Consider the following 19,654-nt stretch of genomic DNA (forward strand, 5'->3'; position numbering starts at 1 on the left):
TCAATACTCTATGATATTAATGTTTCATTGAAAGAGAAGCATCTTTGCTCTGGAAATTGTTATTGAATATGTTAATGCTGTAATGAAATGCTTCTAATCATGTTGTTATTAAATAATTAGAAAAAAATTATACCGAAATTAAAAAAAAAATCATGAAATAAGCCATTACAGCAATCAATTTCTAACAAATAAGCAGTATACCAACTAGACTTTGAAACAAAAAACACATACTATTAATCCTCACAAAGAAAAAGAAAAGGTATAAATCTACACCTTTATGTCATATTGTAAGATCTAAAATGAAGAAAATCACAAAACTGATAAATGAGAGAATTAAATGGTCCTTGTCTTAGTTTGTTCTTCATTGCTGTGACAAAACACTCTGACCAGTACCAACTTGGGGAGGAAAGGGTTTATTTGTCTTACAACTCCCAGGTCACATGCAGTTCAGGGAGCCCAAGGTAGGAACTCAGGGCAGGAACCTGGAGGCAGGAGCTGGAGCACAGGCCATGGAGGAATGCTGCTTACCCTGGCCCCTGCTCAGCCTGCTTTCTTACACAACACAGGCCCACCTGCCCAGGGGTGGCATCACCCACAGTGGGCTGGGCCCTCCCACATCACTCATCAAGAAGATGCCCCTTAGACATGGCCAGAGGCCAGTCCAATAGAGGCAATTCCCCGATTGAGGCTCCCTCAACCCAGGTGTGTCAAGTTGACACTAAAGCTATCCAGCACAGTCCTTATTTGTATGGAGGAAAATTCAATTATCGTCAAGATATCACTTCTCTCAGTCTGATCTACAGGTTCAATGGCAAGCTATTTTTGTGTACTCTAAAGTACATGTAGGCAAAAGATCTGGATTAAATGAATAGAGTAACTCCAAAAGAAACTCATACAGACACATATCATCTGACCTTTGACTAAACAGCAATATTCACTCAGCAAAACAAAAGTTACTTAAATGATGTTAAAACAAGTGTATGGATGTATACAATGAAATGCTTTTTATAAAAAATTAACTCAAAACACCTAAACAGAAAAATGCAAAACCATACAACTCTTACCATAAATTGATCAAGGGTCTGGTTGATGACTTTTTAGATATACCATGGTATGAAAAAAGAAATAAGAGCTTTTGTTCCAAGTCTCCCGAGAATCCCAACTTACTAGTTGCACTGTGTGATGGGCTCTATATTCTTCTGCACACTGAAAACGCTGCTGGAACTTTTCATTGTGTTTTGCAACACAAATTTCCTGTAAATACAGATAATACATTTTAATTCAAGGATTATCTGACAACCTACACCAAGCAAACTACGTGTCTTTCTCATCTGGACTGTGAAAGTATATGCCAAATACTGTGGAAGTTTACAGAACTTCCCTGGAGTTCCTGTTTTAGAGGGGGCAGGATGGGGCAAGGTAGACCAGAGTATGCTCAATTTCAAATGTCTCTCTCAGCTATGACTAGAATCATTATGGTCTTTAAATAAGTCTGGACAAAATAAGAAAGAATATTACAAACCACTGGCATGAAGTCTGTATTTCTGAGTTACCACTAATGCATTAAAGCCATGATTTTTGTCTGGTTTTCGTTTAAGTATCATGAAAATACAGTTTTCTGGTCACATATTTTGTCAGTACTAAAAAGAGAGCTTAAAGACACAAAAGTAAAATTATCTTAATTATAATATATTGGCAGATAGGTACTTCTCTACAAAATAATTCATATAACCTGCCTGCCAAGTTTTTAGCAATATCATACTTCATCTTACCTTCTGTCATTTAAATAATATTTTATTTAAATTTTTATGTGTATGACTATATTGACTGTTAGAAAATGTTAGATTGGGATGGACCAAGGAGCTGTGAAAATGACAGATGAGTGGGGCATGGTTGTGCACATCTTTAATCCCAGCATTAGGGAGTCAGAAGCAGAGGATTTCTGTGAATTCAAGACCAGCCTGGTCTACATAGTGAGTTCCAGACAGCTGGGACTACAGGAAGACCCTATTTCAAAAAAGGGCTGCTTATAAGGGTTGGGGAATTGGGAAAGGGAGGGAGACAGGGTTATTTTCCTAGTTCAAAGTAAGTGTCAGTTTGGAGATTTTGAGACAATTCCAGCTGTTACTTATTTTTTGAGACAACACAGTCCCAGGTTTGGGGGCTTCATACAATTCCTGGGTTGGAAATTAGCTTGGATCAGAGATTAAGGTTTCCTAAACCAGTTGGGGCCCTTTGGAAGTTTTCTCCAAGCACATATCCTTCACTGCCTGCATGTGTGGAAGCGCACCCCTGAGGAATTCAAGGCCCTGGAACAGGAGTTATGGAGGGTTGCTAGTTGGCATATAAGTGCTAGGAATTGAACCTGGGTTTTCTGACCACTCTTTTAATTAGAGAAAGTCTTAATGATATTTGAAAATTGAATATTATTAAACAAATGGTGCCAGATAAACCAAGCAGGGAGGAGCCAGTAACTCTGGGCACAGTGACATGTAAACAATGGAATACATGGTGCTATTAAGCAGGAAGGTACATTTTGTTCTTTAAGTCACAAGTTTTCTCTGCAGCTTTCTCTTTAGGGTCAACATTTTTAGTTTCCTCTTTATCACTGTGTGTGCAGGCACCTCGCTCTGTGATCATCCCCTCCCCACCACTGTACTCTAGCTCTTGCTCCAACTCTCTCCCCAAACAGTAAACATGAGGACCCAACGGTTTCAAATACAGGATGTCACAATGTACTCATTTTTGTCTCTTGCTGATGTCTCTGGAGCATTAAAACTGCTGTTCACCATACCTAGGCTTCTGCTTCTTCTAACTTGGACTTCTCTTTCATTCTTTCTGCACACCCTCAAAAGTTCTTTTGTTCTTAAGGGCCTCATCTTACTACACAGGACCTCCTCAATTTTTCATAAGACTTGGTCTTTGTGATGTCTTTTCAGCATCCAGCCAAAAAATGGTTTGCTGACTTCTTGCTTTCTGAGCTATAAAATATTAATGATGAAGTGTTTAAAAAACAAGAAGTACATCCTTACTGTTTCTTCTGCAAAGAGTCAGAACTACCCACTATTCAGATTTGATCACTCCTAATCAGCTGTACCTCGGTTCATATTCTTAACATCCCATGTTCTTAACTTCCACCCTTACTAAGTAAGGCTAAGGATAATTACACCTTCCAAGCAGAACCTTTCAGTTCTCCCTTTAATGTATCACATGGGATCTTGTAGTCATGCCCTTTGGCAAGTCACCATGAGGGTTGTTAGAGAGCATATCACCACTAAGAGAAATATAAATGTTTAACATAATGAACTGAGAATTGAGAAGAGATAATGGTTATTTAGCTTTAAAAGTGGAAGTACAGGGCATGGTGGCCCCTGCCTTTAATCCCAGCACTATCCCAGCACTTGGGAGGCAGAGGCAGGCAGATCTCTGTGAGTTCAAGGCCAGCCTGGTCTACATAGTGAGTTCCAGGACAGCTGGGGCTATGGGGAGACCCTGTCTCAAAAAGACCAAAAAAAAAAAAAAGTGGAAGTAATTGATGTCAGTCACATTACAATGTGAATGATTAGCTATGGATAAATGAATGAAAGCAGGATTTCAATACCTTTTTATTTCTGAGGTAGGCTTTCTTGGCTGAGACACGCCCACGCCTTGCTTCCAGCTGCCTTGCTTTCTGCTGCAGTTTCTGTAGCTCCTCCCTCTGTGCATGCACAGAAGCCGCCAACTCCTCCTTTTCCAGCATGGCCTCCATGCTTTCGTAAGTGTCATAATATACCACTTCATCTCTCTTTTCTGCGACAGAAGTTGTAGTTGAGAACAGGCTTCTTGGTTAAGTGGTGACTAACAGGAAATACTGTTTCACAGACTGAAATATTCAAAATGTTTTGTGGTGTCTGGCACACAGTAAATGCTCAATAAATATAGGCCTGAAGCCAGGCGTCCTGGCACACGCCTTTAATCCTAGCACTCAGGAGGCAGAGACAGGAGAGAGTTCCAGGCCAGCCCAGTCTACACAGTGAGTTTCAGGCCAGCTGGGGCTACAAGGAGATACTGTCTCAAAAATACCAACAAAAAATAGGCCTCATTCTTCTCTCTCACTGAACTCATGCAAAGTTCAGATTTAATTTTTTTTAAAAAAAATTTAAATTGAATTTTTGTGTATTTTATACAGAAATACCCCTTCCCTCTTCCCTTCTGGTATGTGCCCATAGGCCCTCCACTGAAGTTAATACAATCTGTCATTGTGTTAAGGCCTATTATGTAAAGTTAGTATCCCTAGATGATCCTCAGTGCAAGTTCATCCACTGGGGTTTGGTCAGCCTATCTAGAGTCTCTCCCTTCAAGGTCAGCTCCTCCTCACCCAACAGTAATCAGCTGCTAATACTTCTTCGACTAAAATTGGGGCTTGTTCATTTCCACAGTTCTGAAAATTCAGATTCTGGATAAAGTATTCTTTAACATAGTAGGTGTTTTACAAAGATAATCAAAACCAACATATAGATACACTACTGAGTTTCTCAAACCACTTCTTTGAGTTCAATAACTGCCTTGAAAGTTTAAGAACTGGTGATTCTTGCAGAAGACCTGGGCTCACCTTCCAGGACCCACAAAGTAGCTAATAGTCACCTGTATCTCCAGTTCCAGGGGATCTATCTATAGCCCTCTTCTGACCTCTGTGGCATTACATGGCATGGGTACACATGCAGGCAATACACTTGTACACATAAAATAAAAATATTTTTTAAAAACCCTCCAGTTTGCCAGTGGTGATTTCCTTCTAGCATTTTAACAATTTCTTTCTAAGGTCTTAGGAGAAACTTAGGTGGCATCCACGTACATATTCTCCATGTCTTCCTTTTTTTTGTTGGCTTCTATGGTTAATAAGCACATTATACCTGATATAAGTCTTTTGATGCTCTCCAGTTGTGCAGTCAATAGTAACTCTTCACATTTCAAGATTTCAAACTGTACTTCATACAACTGAAGTTGCAGGTCATAATAATCAGCTTCTAACTGATCCAATTGAGCTATAGCTTCTGTGCCACCCTGCAAACTCTGCATCTGCAGAGAGAAAATAAAAATATTTTTAATTGGAGTCAACAAAAAGAAGCAAAGGATGGTTAGACTTATCCAGTAAGTCCTTGAAGCAATTGTTTTAAGAAATGAGTATATATGAAACCCAGACTTCTGAGATGGGTGCAGCACTGTGGTTCAGGAAGATTACTTAATCCAAGGAGTCTGAGGCCAGTCACGGCAAACCAGTGAGGGAGGGAAGGGAAGATGGATAGGCACAGTGACACAAGGCTCCTCAGGAGGTGAGGCAGTAGGATTACAGGCTCAAGGCCAGTCCTAAAGAGTAAGTTCAAGACCAGTCTGGGCAATCTACAGCGACATTTATCTGAAAATAAAAAGTAAACCAGGATGAGGATAGCTCAACTGTGAAGTGTTTGTATACCATATGCAATAATACTATCTAGATTCATTTTCTACTATCTTATAAAGGGAGGAGTGGGAGTAAAAAGAAAGAAAAAGAAGACACCTATACTTTAGCTTGGTCTACATAGTGAGTTTCAGGCCAGCTGGGGTTACAGGGAGACCATGCCTTTACAAAAAAAAAAAAAAAAATAAAACTAAAACTAAAACAAAAAACAACCAAAGCAGACTTGGAAACAACGACTGTGGAAAAGTAGTTTATTTAGAATGCTGAGCTTATACTACCAGAGAAATGAGGTGGTAGTGAGGGGAAGAGAATCCAGTCACCCACTGTAAGCAGTTTCTGTGCAGTAATAATCAAGTCATGAAACAGTGAAAAAAATTACCATAAAATAAATTTGTAATGTTTCTATCTCACAGCTCCTAAGCATTGTCATTCCAACACAAATGTCAATGGTTTGTTCTCAATCTCAAAGGCAGATGCTGAATTATAGGGATCCCTTTCCATATAAGATACATAGAAAATTTGAACTCATACTTTGATAGTTATAACAGAGAGGTAAAAGTGAATTACTTCAGAGAGCTGGGACTCTCCTTTATCCCTTGGTCATAGCTGGGTCTCTGAGACCTACCACTGTTCTGCAAACTAAAGGTTCATTCTTAGACAACCTAGGAGGACACAGGCACAAACAGTGAGCCCTGTAGAGTCTGGCAGCACTGGTAAAGAGGCCCAGGCTTTAAGTGATATTCCAGAAGTGACTACACCAAAGGCCAATGGAACAGAGTAGAAAATTTTGAATGTGGCATTACTCAGGCCCTCAGAATATGAGGGAGATATCTGACTAATGGCTCTGGGACAGCTCAGGATAGAAAGAGGTGCTAAATAAACACTTCTGTCATGGTCAAGGTGATGGACAATCCGGCACAGAAATATTGTTTTAAACAAGCTTTTACATTTAGCTTTATAATCTAGATATTCCTACAGATTACAAAACAATTAGAATAGACTTTTTTGTGTGTTTGTATTTGAGAGAAGTACCTTCTACAGCCTCAAATGGCCTGGCTTGGAAGTGGCTAGATAAGACTAGCTGGACTGGGATCTCACTGAGACCCATCTGCCTCTGCTGAAATAAAAGGCAATGGGTATAAATGTGCAGTGATACACATTTTGAAAATAAACCTGGGTTCAGCTGATAAATTTCATAAAAATAATTTAATAAATTAAGTTATAAATCAGTGAACGATCAAACAATAACAGACCCAAAATGGGCTTAAGTGTAGTGGCTAGGAGAGAAATGTTGAAAATAGGAAATCATGCCTCTCTACCCTAAGTTATAAAATATAAACGTGAGAATATCATCTGCCTTGAGACTTTAAGGAATATATATATTCCTGGGGCCAGAGACATGGCTTGGTTCTGGCCTCCGCAGGCATTGCATGCACATGTGCACTCACATACAAACAGGCAAAACATATACATAGAAATAAATAGAAATTATTTAAAGACATGAGAGTTATATTAACAGAAGAATTATACCAATAGTCCTCTGGAGAAGACAAAATATTTCCATCACTGCAGGATGTTCTGATGTACAGTACTGCCTATAGGGATCCTAAATGCTCATATTTAATAAATGTTAATTATTCCATGAATTAAAATAAAGCTGAAATAGGGGAATATAGCCTTAATTATAATTTAGCTACATTCTTTTAGGAGAAAGACAAAATTATGAAATAAAGGAGTTAGCTTCAAGAATAATTCACTACATGCAGCTAAACATGCTAGCTGTTTATTTATATTCACAGAAATGGTCAAGAAATCTAAATGCTGCCAGGTGTGGTCTCTAATATTATCAAATTAGTGATGGTACAAAATAGGACATAGACAGGTGTGGTAGCACACACCTTTGATCCCAGCACTCAAGGCAGAGGCAGGCAGATCTCTGTGAGTTCCAGGCCAGCTGGAGCTACAGGAAGACCCTGTCTCAAAAAAAAAAAAAAGACTCTCCCCCCAAAGTTTTAGGGCTGGAGAGATGGCTCAGTGGTCAAGAGCATAGATTGTTCTTACAGAGGACCCAGGTTCTATTCCCAGCACCCGGCATGGAGGCTAACAACCCTCTGTAACTCCAGTTCCAGGGCATCTGATGTCCTCTTCTGACCTCCGAGGGCACTGCAGGACACGGGTGCACTTACACACATGCAGACAATACACTCATACACATAAAAAAAAAAAATAATGGCCAGGTATGGTGGTGCAGGCCTTTAATCCCAGGGAGGCAGAGGCAGGTGGATCTCTGGGAGTTCAAGGTCAGCCTGGTCTACACAGCTCCAGGCTTGCTGGGGCTACAGGGAGACCCTGTCTTTTAACAACAAAAAAGACAAAAAAATTTTAAAAAATAATAGAAAATACACCAAAAAGTTTAAATGGCTTAAATTATCTGGGGGTGAATGAAAATTCTCCGATAAAAAAGGCTTTTACACAGAGCTGGAATACTGTTTCTGGTTTTCCTGTTAATCTACAAATCAAAAATAGAAATCTACCAGATAACTGAATTGTAACTCTGCTTTCTATGATTTGGTTTCATGATGGTATCTTAATTTTAGTATCTTCTGTTTCAATGAATAAAGAAATTATCCTATACCAAATTAAAGGAAAGTATTAATTAAAAGTAACAATCCTTACACTATTTTTGTATTTTTGAGACAGGGTCTCCCTGTAGCCCCAGTTACAAGTCTCCAGAGTTGGGTGGTGTATGAGCTGGAGGCCAGCCTGATCTATACAACAAGTTCCAGGTGATCCAGGGCCTCATAGTGAGCCCTGTCTCAAAAAAACAACCCAAAGGTGCTAAAGAGATCCTCAGTGGTTAAGAGCTCTGGGGGCTCTTGCAGAAGACCTTGATTCAGTTCCCAATACTCAAAAGGCACCTAACAATTGTCTGCAACTCCCATTCCAGGGGATCCGATGCCTTCTTCTGTCCTCTGTGAGCATTGCACACACATGGCACACTAATATACATGCAGGCAAAACACTCAGACACACAAAAATAAATATATAAAATATAAAAGACAAGGACTCCCATAATCTAAATTGCAGGGTACAGTTGTGTTACAGAAAGAAAGAAAGAAAGAAAGAAAGAAAGAAAGAAAGAAAGAAAGAAAGAAAGAAAGAAAAGAAAGAAACCCAATAAACCCTATAGAGGCAAATAATTTGTTTGGGATGGGTTTAAAAATTCATGTATGTTCTGTTTTTCATGAGTAATGTAGGTGCTTTAAGGTTATTAAAACTGACATGGGACATCGTCATACTTAAGTACATATAGAGCACAATACCTACATTATATACACAACAAGCATAAACCTGGAAAGAATGACTAACTGGCAATTTTTTAAAGATCCTTTGAAGAATTCAGACATAAGCTACAACTTTAAAAAGAGACTATTAGAGTAATGGGATGTGGCCCATAGAAAATGATCTCATAGAGACCTATCTCAAAGCTCTTGGACCCTATTTGAGCCCCTTCCTTCCTCAACCGCTGGAGGTAAACTTACTGGGAGCTAAGCTTTCTTGCATTAGCAGTGAGAAAGAAGTCTAACCCCACAGTTCTTTTGGGTACTCTGTATTGCCAGAACAGCTCAGTTTCAGACAGGTCACACAACAAAGCTAACCAATGTGATGAAGGCAAAGCCAGTACCCTACAGGCAATAAAAGTGCGGCTAGTAACAAGAAAGAACAAGCTCATTAAAAGAAGACTGTGGTAGAAATGCCTCAGGGGAACATGAGATGGGGATGAAATCCTTCAAAGAGATTGAGTACTTTGTACTTTGTCCAGGATAAGGTCCAATTTTACCTTCTAATACTGCAAACAAGTAAAAGCAAGAGGGGAGGAAAAAATGATTTGATCTACTGTCTTAGTTTGTTCTCTATTGCTGTGACAAAACACTCTGACCAGTATCAACTTGGGGAGGAAAGGGTTTATTTGTCTTACAACTCCCAGGTCACAGTTCATCAGGGAGCCCAAGGTAGGAACTCAGGGCAGGAACCTGGAGGCAGGAGCTGGAGCACAGGCCATGGAGGAACGCTGCTTACAGGCTTGCTCTCTTTGGCCCCTGCTCAGCCTGCTTTCTTATGCAACACAGGCCCACCTGCCCAGGGGTGGCATCACCCACAGTGGGCTGGGCCCTCCCACATCACTCATCAAGAAGATGCCCTTCAGACATGGCCACAGGCCAGTCCAATAGAGACGATTTCCGGATTGAGGCTCCCCCAGGTGTGTCAAGTTGACACTAAAGCTATCCAGCACATCTACTAACAAAAAGATTGTTCTCTAGATCACAGGTAAAAGACTTTACAGGCTATTTCATACACTATTTTTCAAACAAGTAAAGCATAATTAGTTACTAAACCCAGAATAGGGGTACCTGCCTACAATCCCAGCACTAAAAAGACAAGGTTAAAGGTAGCTTGAACTACAAAATGAGACCCTATTCCCCTCCATCCCCCAAAAGTATCATTGCAGAACATTATACTATAACTCCTCAGGTAAAAAGAGATTCATGAAGCAACATATTCTATATAAAACTGTACTAACAAAAGCAGACATGACAAGTTTGTTCTAAGAACTAAAATACATATTCAATTTGGTGGAAGGGGGCTGACAGGGTCTTATATAGCAGAGGTAGGCTTGAATTGGTTATGTTCAACTCTTGGTCTTGGTTGCCTACACCTTGAACGTGGTAGAATTACAGACATGCATCACCATACTCAGACCTAGACATAATATTTAAAAATCATTATGAAAAACTCAAGAAACAAGAAACCAGTCAAATATTGGGTGATAGAAATGTATATGGGATTCTCACAAACCCTTAATTAGGAAACACAAAATCAAAAGAAAACAATGACAAGAAAGTTCCAGTTAAAAAGCTGGGTAAATATCTGGAGACATTTTTTAGAAGACATACAAAGATGTGCTGAAAATTCTAACAGTCATACACTGCCAGTGGGAACATACAGTGGGACAGCTGCTTTGTATAACAGTCTGATGGTGCCTCAAAAGGCTAAAAAACTCAAGTCTACTCCATACCAAGACACACAAACGCACCCATGTGAACACTATTATGTACATGCTCATAGCTTCATTATTCATGACACTTTCAAAAGCAGAAACAACCCAAACTTTCTCATCTGATGAAATAAAAAAATGTGGATGACCAAACAATGAAATGAATACCTTTGGGCAACAAAACAGAGGAATGAATAACGTGTGAATCTTGAAAATATGCTCAGAGTAGAAAGTCTGGTCAACAGAATACATTGCATAATTGCACTTATGGAAACCTAAGGGAGGAATGCTTAGGAAGTAAAATTGGGGAAGACCTGCTAGTACCCTCAGGGGTTTACTTTGTTATTCCTTTGTTTGTATGTAAGCACTGTGTTGATGGTTGTCTGATTCAGTTAATGGACTAAGAACCATTGTGCTTAAGAAATTATACCCTCTAGATTATTCTATGCTATGTTATTATTTGAATAAAATGGTTTTATTTAATTTTTTATTTTATTATATTAGTGCTGGCTATCATGTGAGTCTAGGCAAGAATTCTATCAGGGAGCTCTCTAATAAGCGGGGATTTAAAAACCAATCTAGACAAATACATGTATGTGTGTAAACAGGCATTTCAAAAGGAGAATGAGAGTAACCACTGGCTGATGAAGAAGGACAGTATATAGGCAAAAGAACAGTCATATATAATGCAAAGCAAATTTTTTTTCTGGGTTCAGCTCTATCACAGATTTTGGGTTTCGTTTTTTTGGGGGGGGGTTATGGTGAATATGTAAATTCAATTTTCTGGGGAATGAAGTATTAAAAAATTTTGATGTTTCAAAAGAATCCAATGTGTTGTTCCTTTGAGGCAGTAATTATGAAAGTTATGCTTTCTTTTTAACACCATTGACTATTAGTGCAACAGGAATTAGACATGCCTAGTCACTGAACACATTTGTCACAATGACCCACTAAGAATATGTAATGCTAAAAAAAAAAAAAAAAAAAAAATTTAAGCAAGGTTTGGTGGAATAAACCTTTAATCATAGCACTTGGGAGGCAGAAGTAGGCAGATCAATGAGATCCAGGCCAGCCTGGTCTATATAGTGAACTCCAGTCCAGATGGGGCTACAGGGAAACCCTGTCTCCAAAAAAAGAAAAAGAAAAAAAGACCCCAAAACACCAAACAAAAAACTGTGGGAAGGACTTTATAACCTGACATTTTCCCCCTTTTTTCCTTCTTTTTTTAAAAAAAATTATTTTTATCTTTTTGTTATTATTTTTATGTATATAAGTGTATTGCCTGGATGTATGTGAGTGCACCCGTGTCATGCAATGCCGTGGAGGTCAGAAAAGGGCTTTGGATTCCCCTGGAACTGGTGTTAAGGATGGTTCGTAGCCGCCATGTGGGTGCTGTAATCGAACTCGAGTCCTCTGCAAGTGCAGTCAGTGCTCTTAACCACTGAGCCATCTCTCCAGCCCTCCTTCTATTTAAAACTAGATTAACTTGGGGCTAGAGAGAAGGTTCAGTGGTTAAGAACACTTGGTGCACTTGCAGAACCAGGGTTAAGGTCCAAGCACCCATGTAGTAGCTCAAAACAGTAAAGATTGGGAAGAAAGCTTGATGGATGGAAAGGTCCTTGATAGAGTGTGGATTCAAGCTTGCACTTCCTCAGTTGAGGCTGGAGAAACCATTTTATTTTAAATAAATCATGGGTGGGCCTGACTTGAGGACATAGTTCCAGACACAGTTCTATTAGCAGTTTCAGCGTACAGCCAGTACCAAGAGATCTCTGGAGGAATGAGCATCCTCAGAGTTTGGACCCAAGAGTCAAGGCTTTTTCATTCAGGTGTAATTATAATGTTGGAGTAGTAATGCTGCAGATCCCAGGAACACTAAATTCGAACTCCAGAAACCACATAAAGGTGAAAGGAGAGAACCGACTCCACAAAGAAGTCCTCTGGCCAACAGGAACATTTTGGCATGCACTCCCACCTAATAAATTTTAAATTAAGTTTTTAAAAATTTTTAACTTTTGGGGTATTTTTTTGAGACAGGGTCTCCCTGTAGCCCCAGCTAGCCTGGAACTCCCTATATAGACCAGGTTGGCCTTGAACTCACAGAGATCTGCCTGCCTCTGCCTCCTGAGTGCTGGGATTAAAGGCATTTGCTATTATGCCTGGCTAACAAATCTATTTTTATGTAACTTTAAATTTTTTATGTATTTTTACTGATGGCTTTTGTTACCTCTTCTTTTAGTGCATGTTTCTTCTGTTCCAAACAGATCTCTTTAGCTCTCATCATCTGTAAAGTCTCTTTAGAAACTGCATACTGGAGTTTTTCCATACGCTCAGCAGCTGCTGCCCATGATGCTTTACCAAATTTCTTCTGATCTGCTCGCATTCGATCATACACAGCTGTTAAAAATAATTTTTTAAAAGTGGTAGTAAGACATAAAACCACCTGATACTAAAGAACTATAAAATCTTAGATTTCACTGATCCTCATGGTAAATTACCTTTAACATTTCTAAAATATAATTCAACAGCATCATACATTCTCTGATATCTTTAATTCACCCTCAGAAATAATGTTCTGCAGATGATTTGTCTGATAAATTTAAAATGTTTTGGGGTCCGGGATTATTTTTTAGATGCTGAAGGTATTAAAAATCCGCCTGCCTCTGCCTCTCAAGTGCTAGGATTAAAGGCGTGCGCCACCATGCCCGGCTTTCAACCTATTTTTTAAAACATGATATTTTAACATGAATACTTCTTTAAAGTATATGGGTGGGGGTATAGTTTGTTTTTTATTTAGGGTTTTTTTTTCTAGTTTTTTTAAAAAATATTTTTTTATTATTATTATTTTTGTGTGTGTGTGTGTGTGTGTGTGTGTGTGTGCATTGCCTGTATGTAGGTAGGTGCACCTGTGTCATGCAGTGCTGGCAGAGGACAGAAGAGGATCTTTAGGGTGTTTTTAAAAGCTATGCAGGAATAGGTCAAAATTAGGCTATAGTTGGCTTTGTATAAAGCAAGAAATGCAAAGACAGAATGCCAGACATGGAGGTACACACTTATAATCCCAGCACCTCAGGAGGCTAAGGCAGGAAGATGGAGAATTCAAGGACAGCCTGGGCACCATAGCTAAATACTGCCTCAAAAAAACCAGTAACACAAAAAGACACACAAAGACTCATCTAAATAGAGAAATTACAAAATTACCTTCTGACTGAAGACATAAAGGAGTACTATTACACTAAACATTTTAAATTACAGAGGGCTGGAGAGATGCCTGTAAGTAAAGGCCAGTGTGACAACCTGAGTCAGATCCCCCAGGACTCACATGATAGAAGAGAGAAGAGTTCTGCAATTTGCCACAGTACATATATGTACTCATGCGCACACACACACACACACACACACACACACGCGCACACACGCACACACAATTTATTGGAAATGGGTACACATGCCTTTTACTCCCATCTCCAAGGAGGCAGAGGGAGGTGGATCTGAGTTCCAGGCTAGCCTGGTCTAAATACTGAGTTAAAGGCTTGTCAAGGCTATACTGCAAGACCTTGGCTCTAATAAAAATAATAATAGCCAGGCGAGGTGACCCTTTAATCCCAGCACTTGGGAGGTAGAGGCAGGCAGATCCCTGTGAGTTCCAGGCCAGCCTGGTCTACAATAGTGAGTTCCAAGCCAGCTGGTGCTACAGGGAGACCCTGTCTCAAAAAGACAAAAACAAATATTTCATTGGTAAGCATACACATGTGCGTAGAAGAGCTGAAAGGTCACCTTGATTTGCAAATAGTGGCTATTCTCTAACTGTTGGGGTGAGTTGCCCTTTCACACTTTTTTCCCATTTTAATCTGATCATAAAACACTTAAATTCCTAAGGGATTTTACTGAAAAACTTACCTTTTTGAGCTTTAGCTGTTATTTCGAAATATTTCACAGTGAGATCCTGAATAGACAGCACAGCCATATGAGCTTTCCGCTGCCAATCAGCATCTTCTTTTTGGAGGCTCTCAATTCTTCGAGGTCCCAGATAATCATTTTCCATGGAAATCTTTAGAGCAAAAGGAAGGAAGAACATTTTTACATCTTCTTTTACTCGTCTGTCAAACATTTACTGAATCCTGGCACTAGTTGGGCTTGGTGCCAAAATCAAGATCCTACTAGTATCCTTCTCTAGAGAACTCATTATGTTAACAATAATGCTTAAAATATTTGATGTGGGACTCTACTTCTCCATTCTTCCTTTTCCACCATCTTTTATCTCTCTATTCCCTTAATATATAAGCAAACAATGCATAATGAAGCCTTTTATTATTTGAGTGTTGAGATAAGGAGCCATTTATTTTCTCCTTTATAGTAGTTGTAAAATTCCGTTAGATATGATAAACTCAGATTTTAAGATTGATACCAACAACAAAAAACCCTGCCCAGATGCATGTTGAAAAAGACTCTGGATAAATTATATTCCTTTATTCACTGTTTTTTAAAAATATATTTTATTATTTTTATTTTATGTGTATGTGTGTATTGCCTGCATGTATGTGAGTGCACCCATGTCATGCAATGCTGGGGAGGTCAGAAGAGGGCATCGGATTTCCCTGGAACTGGAGGTAAGGACAGTTCGTAGCCACCATGTGGGTGCTGGGAATCGAACCCAGGTCCTCAGCAAGAGCAGTCAGTACTTTTAACCACTGGGTCATCTCTCCAGCCCCAACTGTTTTTCTTTTTGAGGGACCAAGGCCTGGCCCATCCCAGGCAAGCACTCTTAATATTTCTACTCATTTAAAGAAATGGTATATGTAAACACATGTGTCTAAAAAGAGTTGAAAAGATAACTTGATGTGCATATACCCAACTTTTTTTAAACTTATTTTTTAAAAGTCAAATAAAAAAGTGAAAACCAAATTACAGGTAAATGTTAAAGCAATAGGAAGCAGTATTAATATAAAAATATTCCACAAATTGCTTTCACATGTTATGTTTTAATAAGAACAGTGATGCACCATATGTACATATATCATGCTTTATTGTACAAAAAAAAGACTGCTTCAAAACTAAGCAAGGACAGGCTGGAGAGATGGCTCAGCAGTTAAGAGCACTGGCTGCTCTTGCAGGGGACCTGGGTTTGATTATCAGCACCCACATGGTGGCTAACAACAGCTAGTTCCAGTTCCAGGGAAATCTGACACACTTTTCTGACCTTTGTGGGCATTGCACGACACGGGTGCACTTACCTACATGCAGGCAATACATGCATACACATCAAAAGAAAAAACAAACCATATATATATATATATACACACACACACACACATACATACATATATATACATTTAAAGCTAGGCAACAGAAACCACTGTGAGACATCTAGCAGCAGATGTGTATTTCAACTTGGATTCTAGAGGACTCATCTCCTGTAACAATATTTGTTAACTCTTTTGTTTTCAATTATTTCTGGTTTTAAGATTAAAATTTAAAGATAAATTTTAACCTCTTAGGACACTGTGACAGAAATCCATTTCAATGACACAAACTTCCTATCTTTTTATTCATAGTGCAAAGGAAAGAGAAAGGAACATTAGTTCTATTATAGCTTTTTGACCAGAAATTTTAAAGTCTTTGACATTTTATGTAAAGCTAACTTGGAATTTGCTACCTTCACATATTCAAATATATAATAGAACATTATTTTTGTTTAAGTTGCTTTTTAACTGACTCTCAAGTGCAGTGGTTAAAACAATTCTGAAGGCTGTAAATTCCTCTCCATCATCTTCCTTCTACCTTGTAAAGCTGTTTGGAATCAGCAAACCCTTTTCAGGCTCTGTCAATGGAGAATTTGGAGGGAGACTTTGTTTTTCCTATCTGCAAATCTTTACTTTGCTGCTGCTGCAGGCATCATCTCATACTTGCATCTTCACCCCAGCACTAGGAGTTCCTTCCTCAAGTAGAAACAGAATCCAATCCATTCCCAGTCTCAGAGTGTTAACTGCCTCCTCACCAAGATAAACCAGCAGCAGGACTCCAAGTGTTATCCCTAGAGGTATGGGTCTGTTCATCAAGGGCACTACAGGATCATATGGCCAGCTCCACAGGGCCTGCCTCTGTATTTAACTCTTACCACCAGCTCCTTTCCTTTGTTTCCCCACCTCTAGGAGTGGTGATTCCTTTTTACAGCCGCTTCCTTTGAAGTAACTTAGAGCTACTTTCTTTGCATTCTTAATTATCCAGATCACTTTATATCTAGTTATCAAATCCTTTTATTAAACTCTCACTGCTGAAATTACTAGTTTGATTAAAAAAAAATCAACCAACAGATGGAATAGAAATAAACATAATGAATATCGAAGCTCAAAACTCCTAACTCAGAACATTAATATAGAGATCATTTCTACTTGCATGATTAAATGGTGCACTTTGATCAACACGAATAAAAAATACCTTTTTAAAAAGAATATCACCTTCTTGGCTGGTATATTAGGAAGCTCTCCATGGGGTTTGAAAGAGATGGCTCAGCAGTTAAGAGCACTGGCTGATCTTGCAGAGGACCCAGATTCAGTTCCCAGCACCCACATGACAGCTAACAACAGCCCATAATTCCAGTTCCAGAGGATCCTTTCTGGATTCAGGTACATTCATACACATAAAACAAAAATAAGTATATCAAATCTCTCCATACTTGTTCATCGTTGAACAAACAGTCTCAATGCCTGGAAAAGTTACACTATGCTACTATATTTCTCAAAGTTAGGTTCTCCCTAGGATCCTAATAACCCACAGAAATACCATAGGAACTTTCTCATCAAATGCAATGTCCCAGCAACGATGTACTTTATAGTAAGAAAGTCCATGCCAGAGAATCTGTATTTATAAACTTGTTTTACATCCCTAGCTACCTAAAACAACACACACTTTTTTCCATGTTAAAACAGGCTCTGTTTTCTATCTCGCCTTGAAATTCAAAACAAAGCTGTCATTGTTTTTAGCACATGATCTGCTGACCCATACTGCTGCTGCGTCTTCGGATTTCCCAAGTTAGGAAAAGAACTCAAGCGGACCCTTGATTAATGTCTTAGTTACAGTAAAAGTCTTAAGCAAAGTTCTTAACAATTATTTGTAGCATCATAGCTACTAAGTTTAAAATCAACCAAAAAAACAGGAAAGTGGTATAGAAAGCCATGTTCGCCTGCTATCTGTCAAGGTGGAGACAGGTATTAAACCAACTTGTAGCCTTTATTTCCTGACTTTGTACTGCGATGGCATTATTTCTTCCTCTAATCTTTGATAGAAATCTCCAATGATTACTGATTTCAAAAAATTAATTTAGATTAAGCTTCTAAAAATATACTGAAATGTGTATTCTTTTTATTTTTTAAAATATTTTATTTATTATTATTTTTTTTGTGTGTGTGTGTATTGCCTGCATGTAGGTAAGTGCACCTGTGTCATGCAATGTCAAGGAGGACAGAAGAGGCTGTCAGATCCCCATGTGGATACTGGGATTCGAACCCGGGTCTTCTGCAAGGTCAGTAAGTTTTTGTTGTTTTTTAATTTTTTAAAAACTTAATAACCACATGATTAGAAGCATTTCATTACAGCTTTAACATACTCAGTAACACATTCCAGAGCAAGGATATATCTATCTCTTTCAAAAGTGGCTGCAAATTTTTAGGTTCACAGTTGAATTAATAGTTATACAATATTGAACTCAGTATAAACCCTATAAGGCATAAAATCGAATGAGTTTTTACCCTTTAAAGAAGATCTCCATTTCATTTTAAAATATGCTGTTTCCTATGTTTTTAAAGCTACTAACACTTAGATGTTTGCACATGTGTCTTTAATCTCTATGTATCTGATTATTACTAGTCACGGTTGGTTACACTTGGACCCTTAGTTCCTGAGTAAGGATATAAAGTCATCAGGTAGATTTCACTGGTAATGTTTATCACCTCTACTATTTAACATGAAATACTAAATGCTTCCTCCTCACAACAAATTAAAAAGTGTTTTTAACTGCTGAGCCATCTCTCCAGCCCCCTGAAATGTGTATTTTTTCATACACATTTTGGTTTCACTGATTTTTGTCTAATTTGTTTCGCTTTTTGGTGATTTCTACTTTCAATGTTCTCAGTTTTAACTTTAGTTAATCCGTTATTTTTTTCTAATTTATTTGTTTTGTGCTGGGCAAATGCTCCACCAGTGGTTTTCTGGCTTCTTTATTATCAATTTTAGACCTTTCCCCTCCTAACAAATATACTTAATGTCACATAATTCTTTATAAACTAAGGTCCAATTTAAAAACCTCGAAGCCACTGGTAGAGCATTTGCCCAGCACAAAACAAATTAGAAAAAAATAACAGATCAAACTAAAGTTAAAACTGAGAACAAACTGAAAAACCTGATGCTCTCCCTGCCTCTGCTGTTCCAAGTGCTATGATTAAAGACGTGCTCCACCACTTGTGTCATAATAACTTTTAGTGAGCGTACATTTTCTAACATAACTATACCATCATTACTATAATTTTAAAACGTTCTTTGAAACTGTAGTCCTATAACTGTAGTAGCTTTACTATTAGCTAAAGACAAGAATATAAATGAAGCCAATGTTAGTTTTCTTGTCTATGAAGCAAGACATAAGATTATTTAAATGAGATGACAGGTGTGGTGGCCCATGCCTTTAATCCTAGGACTCTGGAGATCCAGGCCAACCTGGTCTACATTTAGTGGGTTCTAGTCCAGCTTGGCTACAGGAAGACCTTGTCTCAAAAAGAAAAAGTAAAATAATTTGTACAATAGCACCACTTAACATGTATTCATCTAACACACTGTGTGAGCTCGAAACCTAAGTATAGTGAACTACTAGCAAATATGCCTGTATTTAATAAACATGAATAAATGGGGCATCTGAGGGACAACCAGCACTCAAGAGGCAAAGGCAGGCAGATCTCTGAGTTCAAGGCCAACCTGGGAGTTCCAGGCCAGTAATGGGGGCCTGTGTCAAAACACACAAACACACACACACAAACATATGATCTGTTTCTCCTCATACTCTGCTTCCCAAGAAAAACGGAATAATAAGTAGTGACAATAGCTGAGCAACCTTCAGATTCTAGTTAATACGTACCCAATACAAACAGATAAAATTAACAATATGCTAAGAT

General features: G+C 38.6%; 1 protein-coding gene across 1 annotated transcript in view; it reads right to left on the reverse strand.

The window, feature by feature from the left end:
• The window catches only part of Jmy (junction mediating and regulatory protein, p53 cofactor), a 74,722-nt gene that overhangs the window by 33,752 nt on the left and 21,316 nt on the right, over positions 1-19,654 (reverse strand). The window contains exons 3-7 of the mRNA XM_008853333.3: positions 14,394-14,544; positions 12,721-12,890; positions 4,893-5,058; positions 3,602-3,789; positions 1,168-1,254 (exon numbers count right to left, since the gene is read on the reverse strand). Of these exons, the coding sequence (XP_008851555.1) occupies positions 1,168-1,254; positions 3,602-3,789; positions 4,893-5,058; positions 12,721-12,890; positions 14,394-14,544 (762 nt within the window). The remainder of the gene's footprint in view (positions 1-1,167; positions 1,255-3,601; positions 3,790-4,892; positions 5,059-12,720; positions 12,891-14,393; positions 14,545-19,654) is intronic.

The sequence above is a fragment of the Nannospalax galili genome, unplaced genomic scaffold, assembly GCF_000622305.1.
Source record: "Nannospalax galili isolate Female #2095 unplaced genomic scaffold, S.galili_v1.0 scaffold45, whole genome shotgun sequence".
NCBI lineage: Eukaryota > Metazoa > Chordata > Mammalia > Rodentia > Spalacidae > Nannospalax > Nannospalax galili.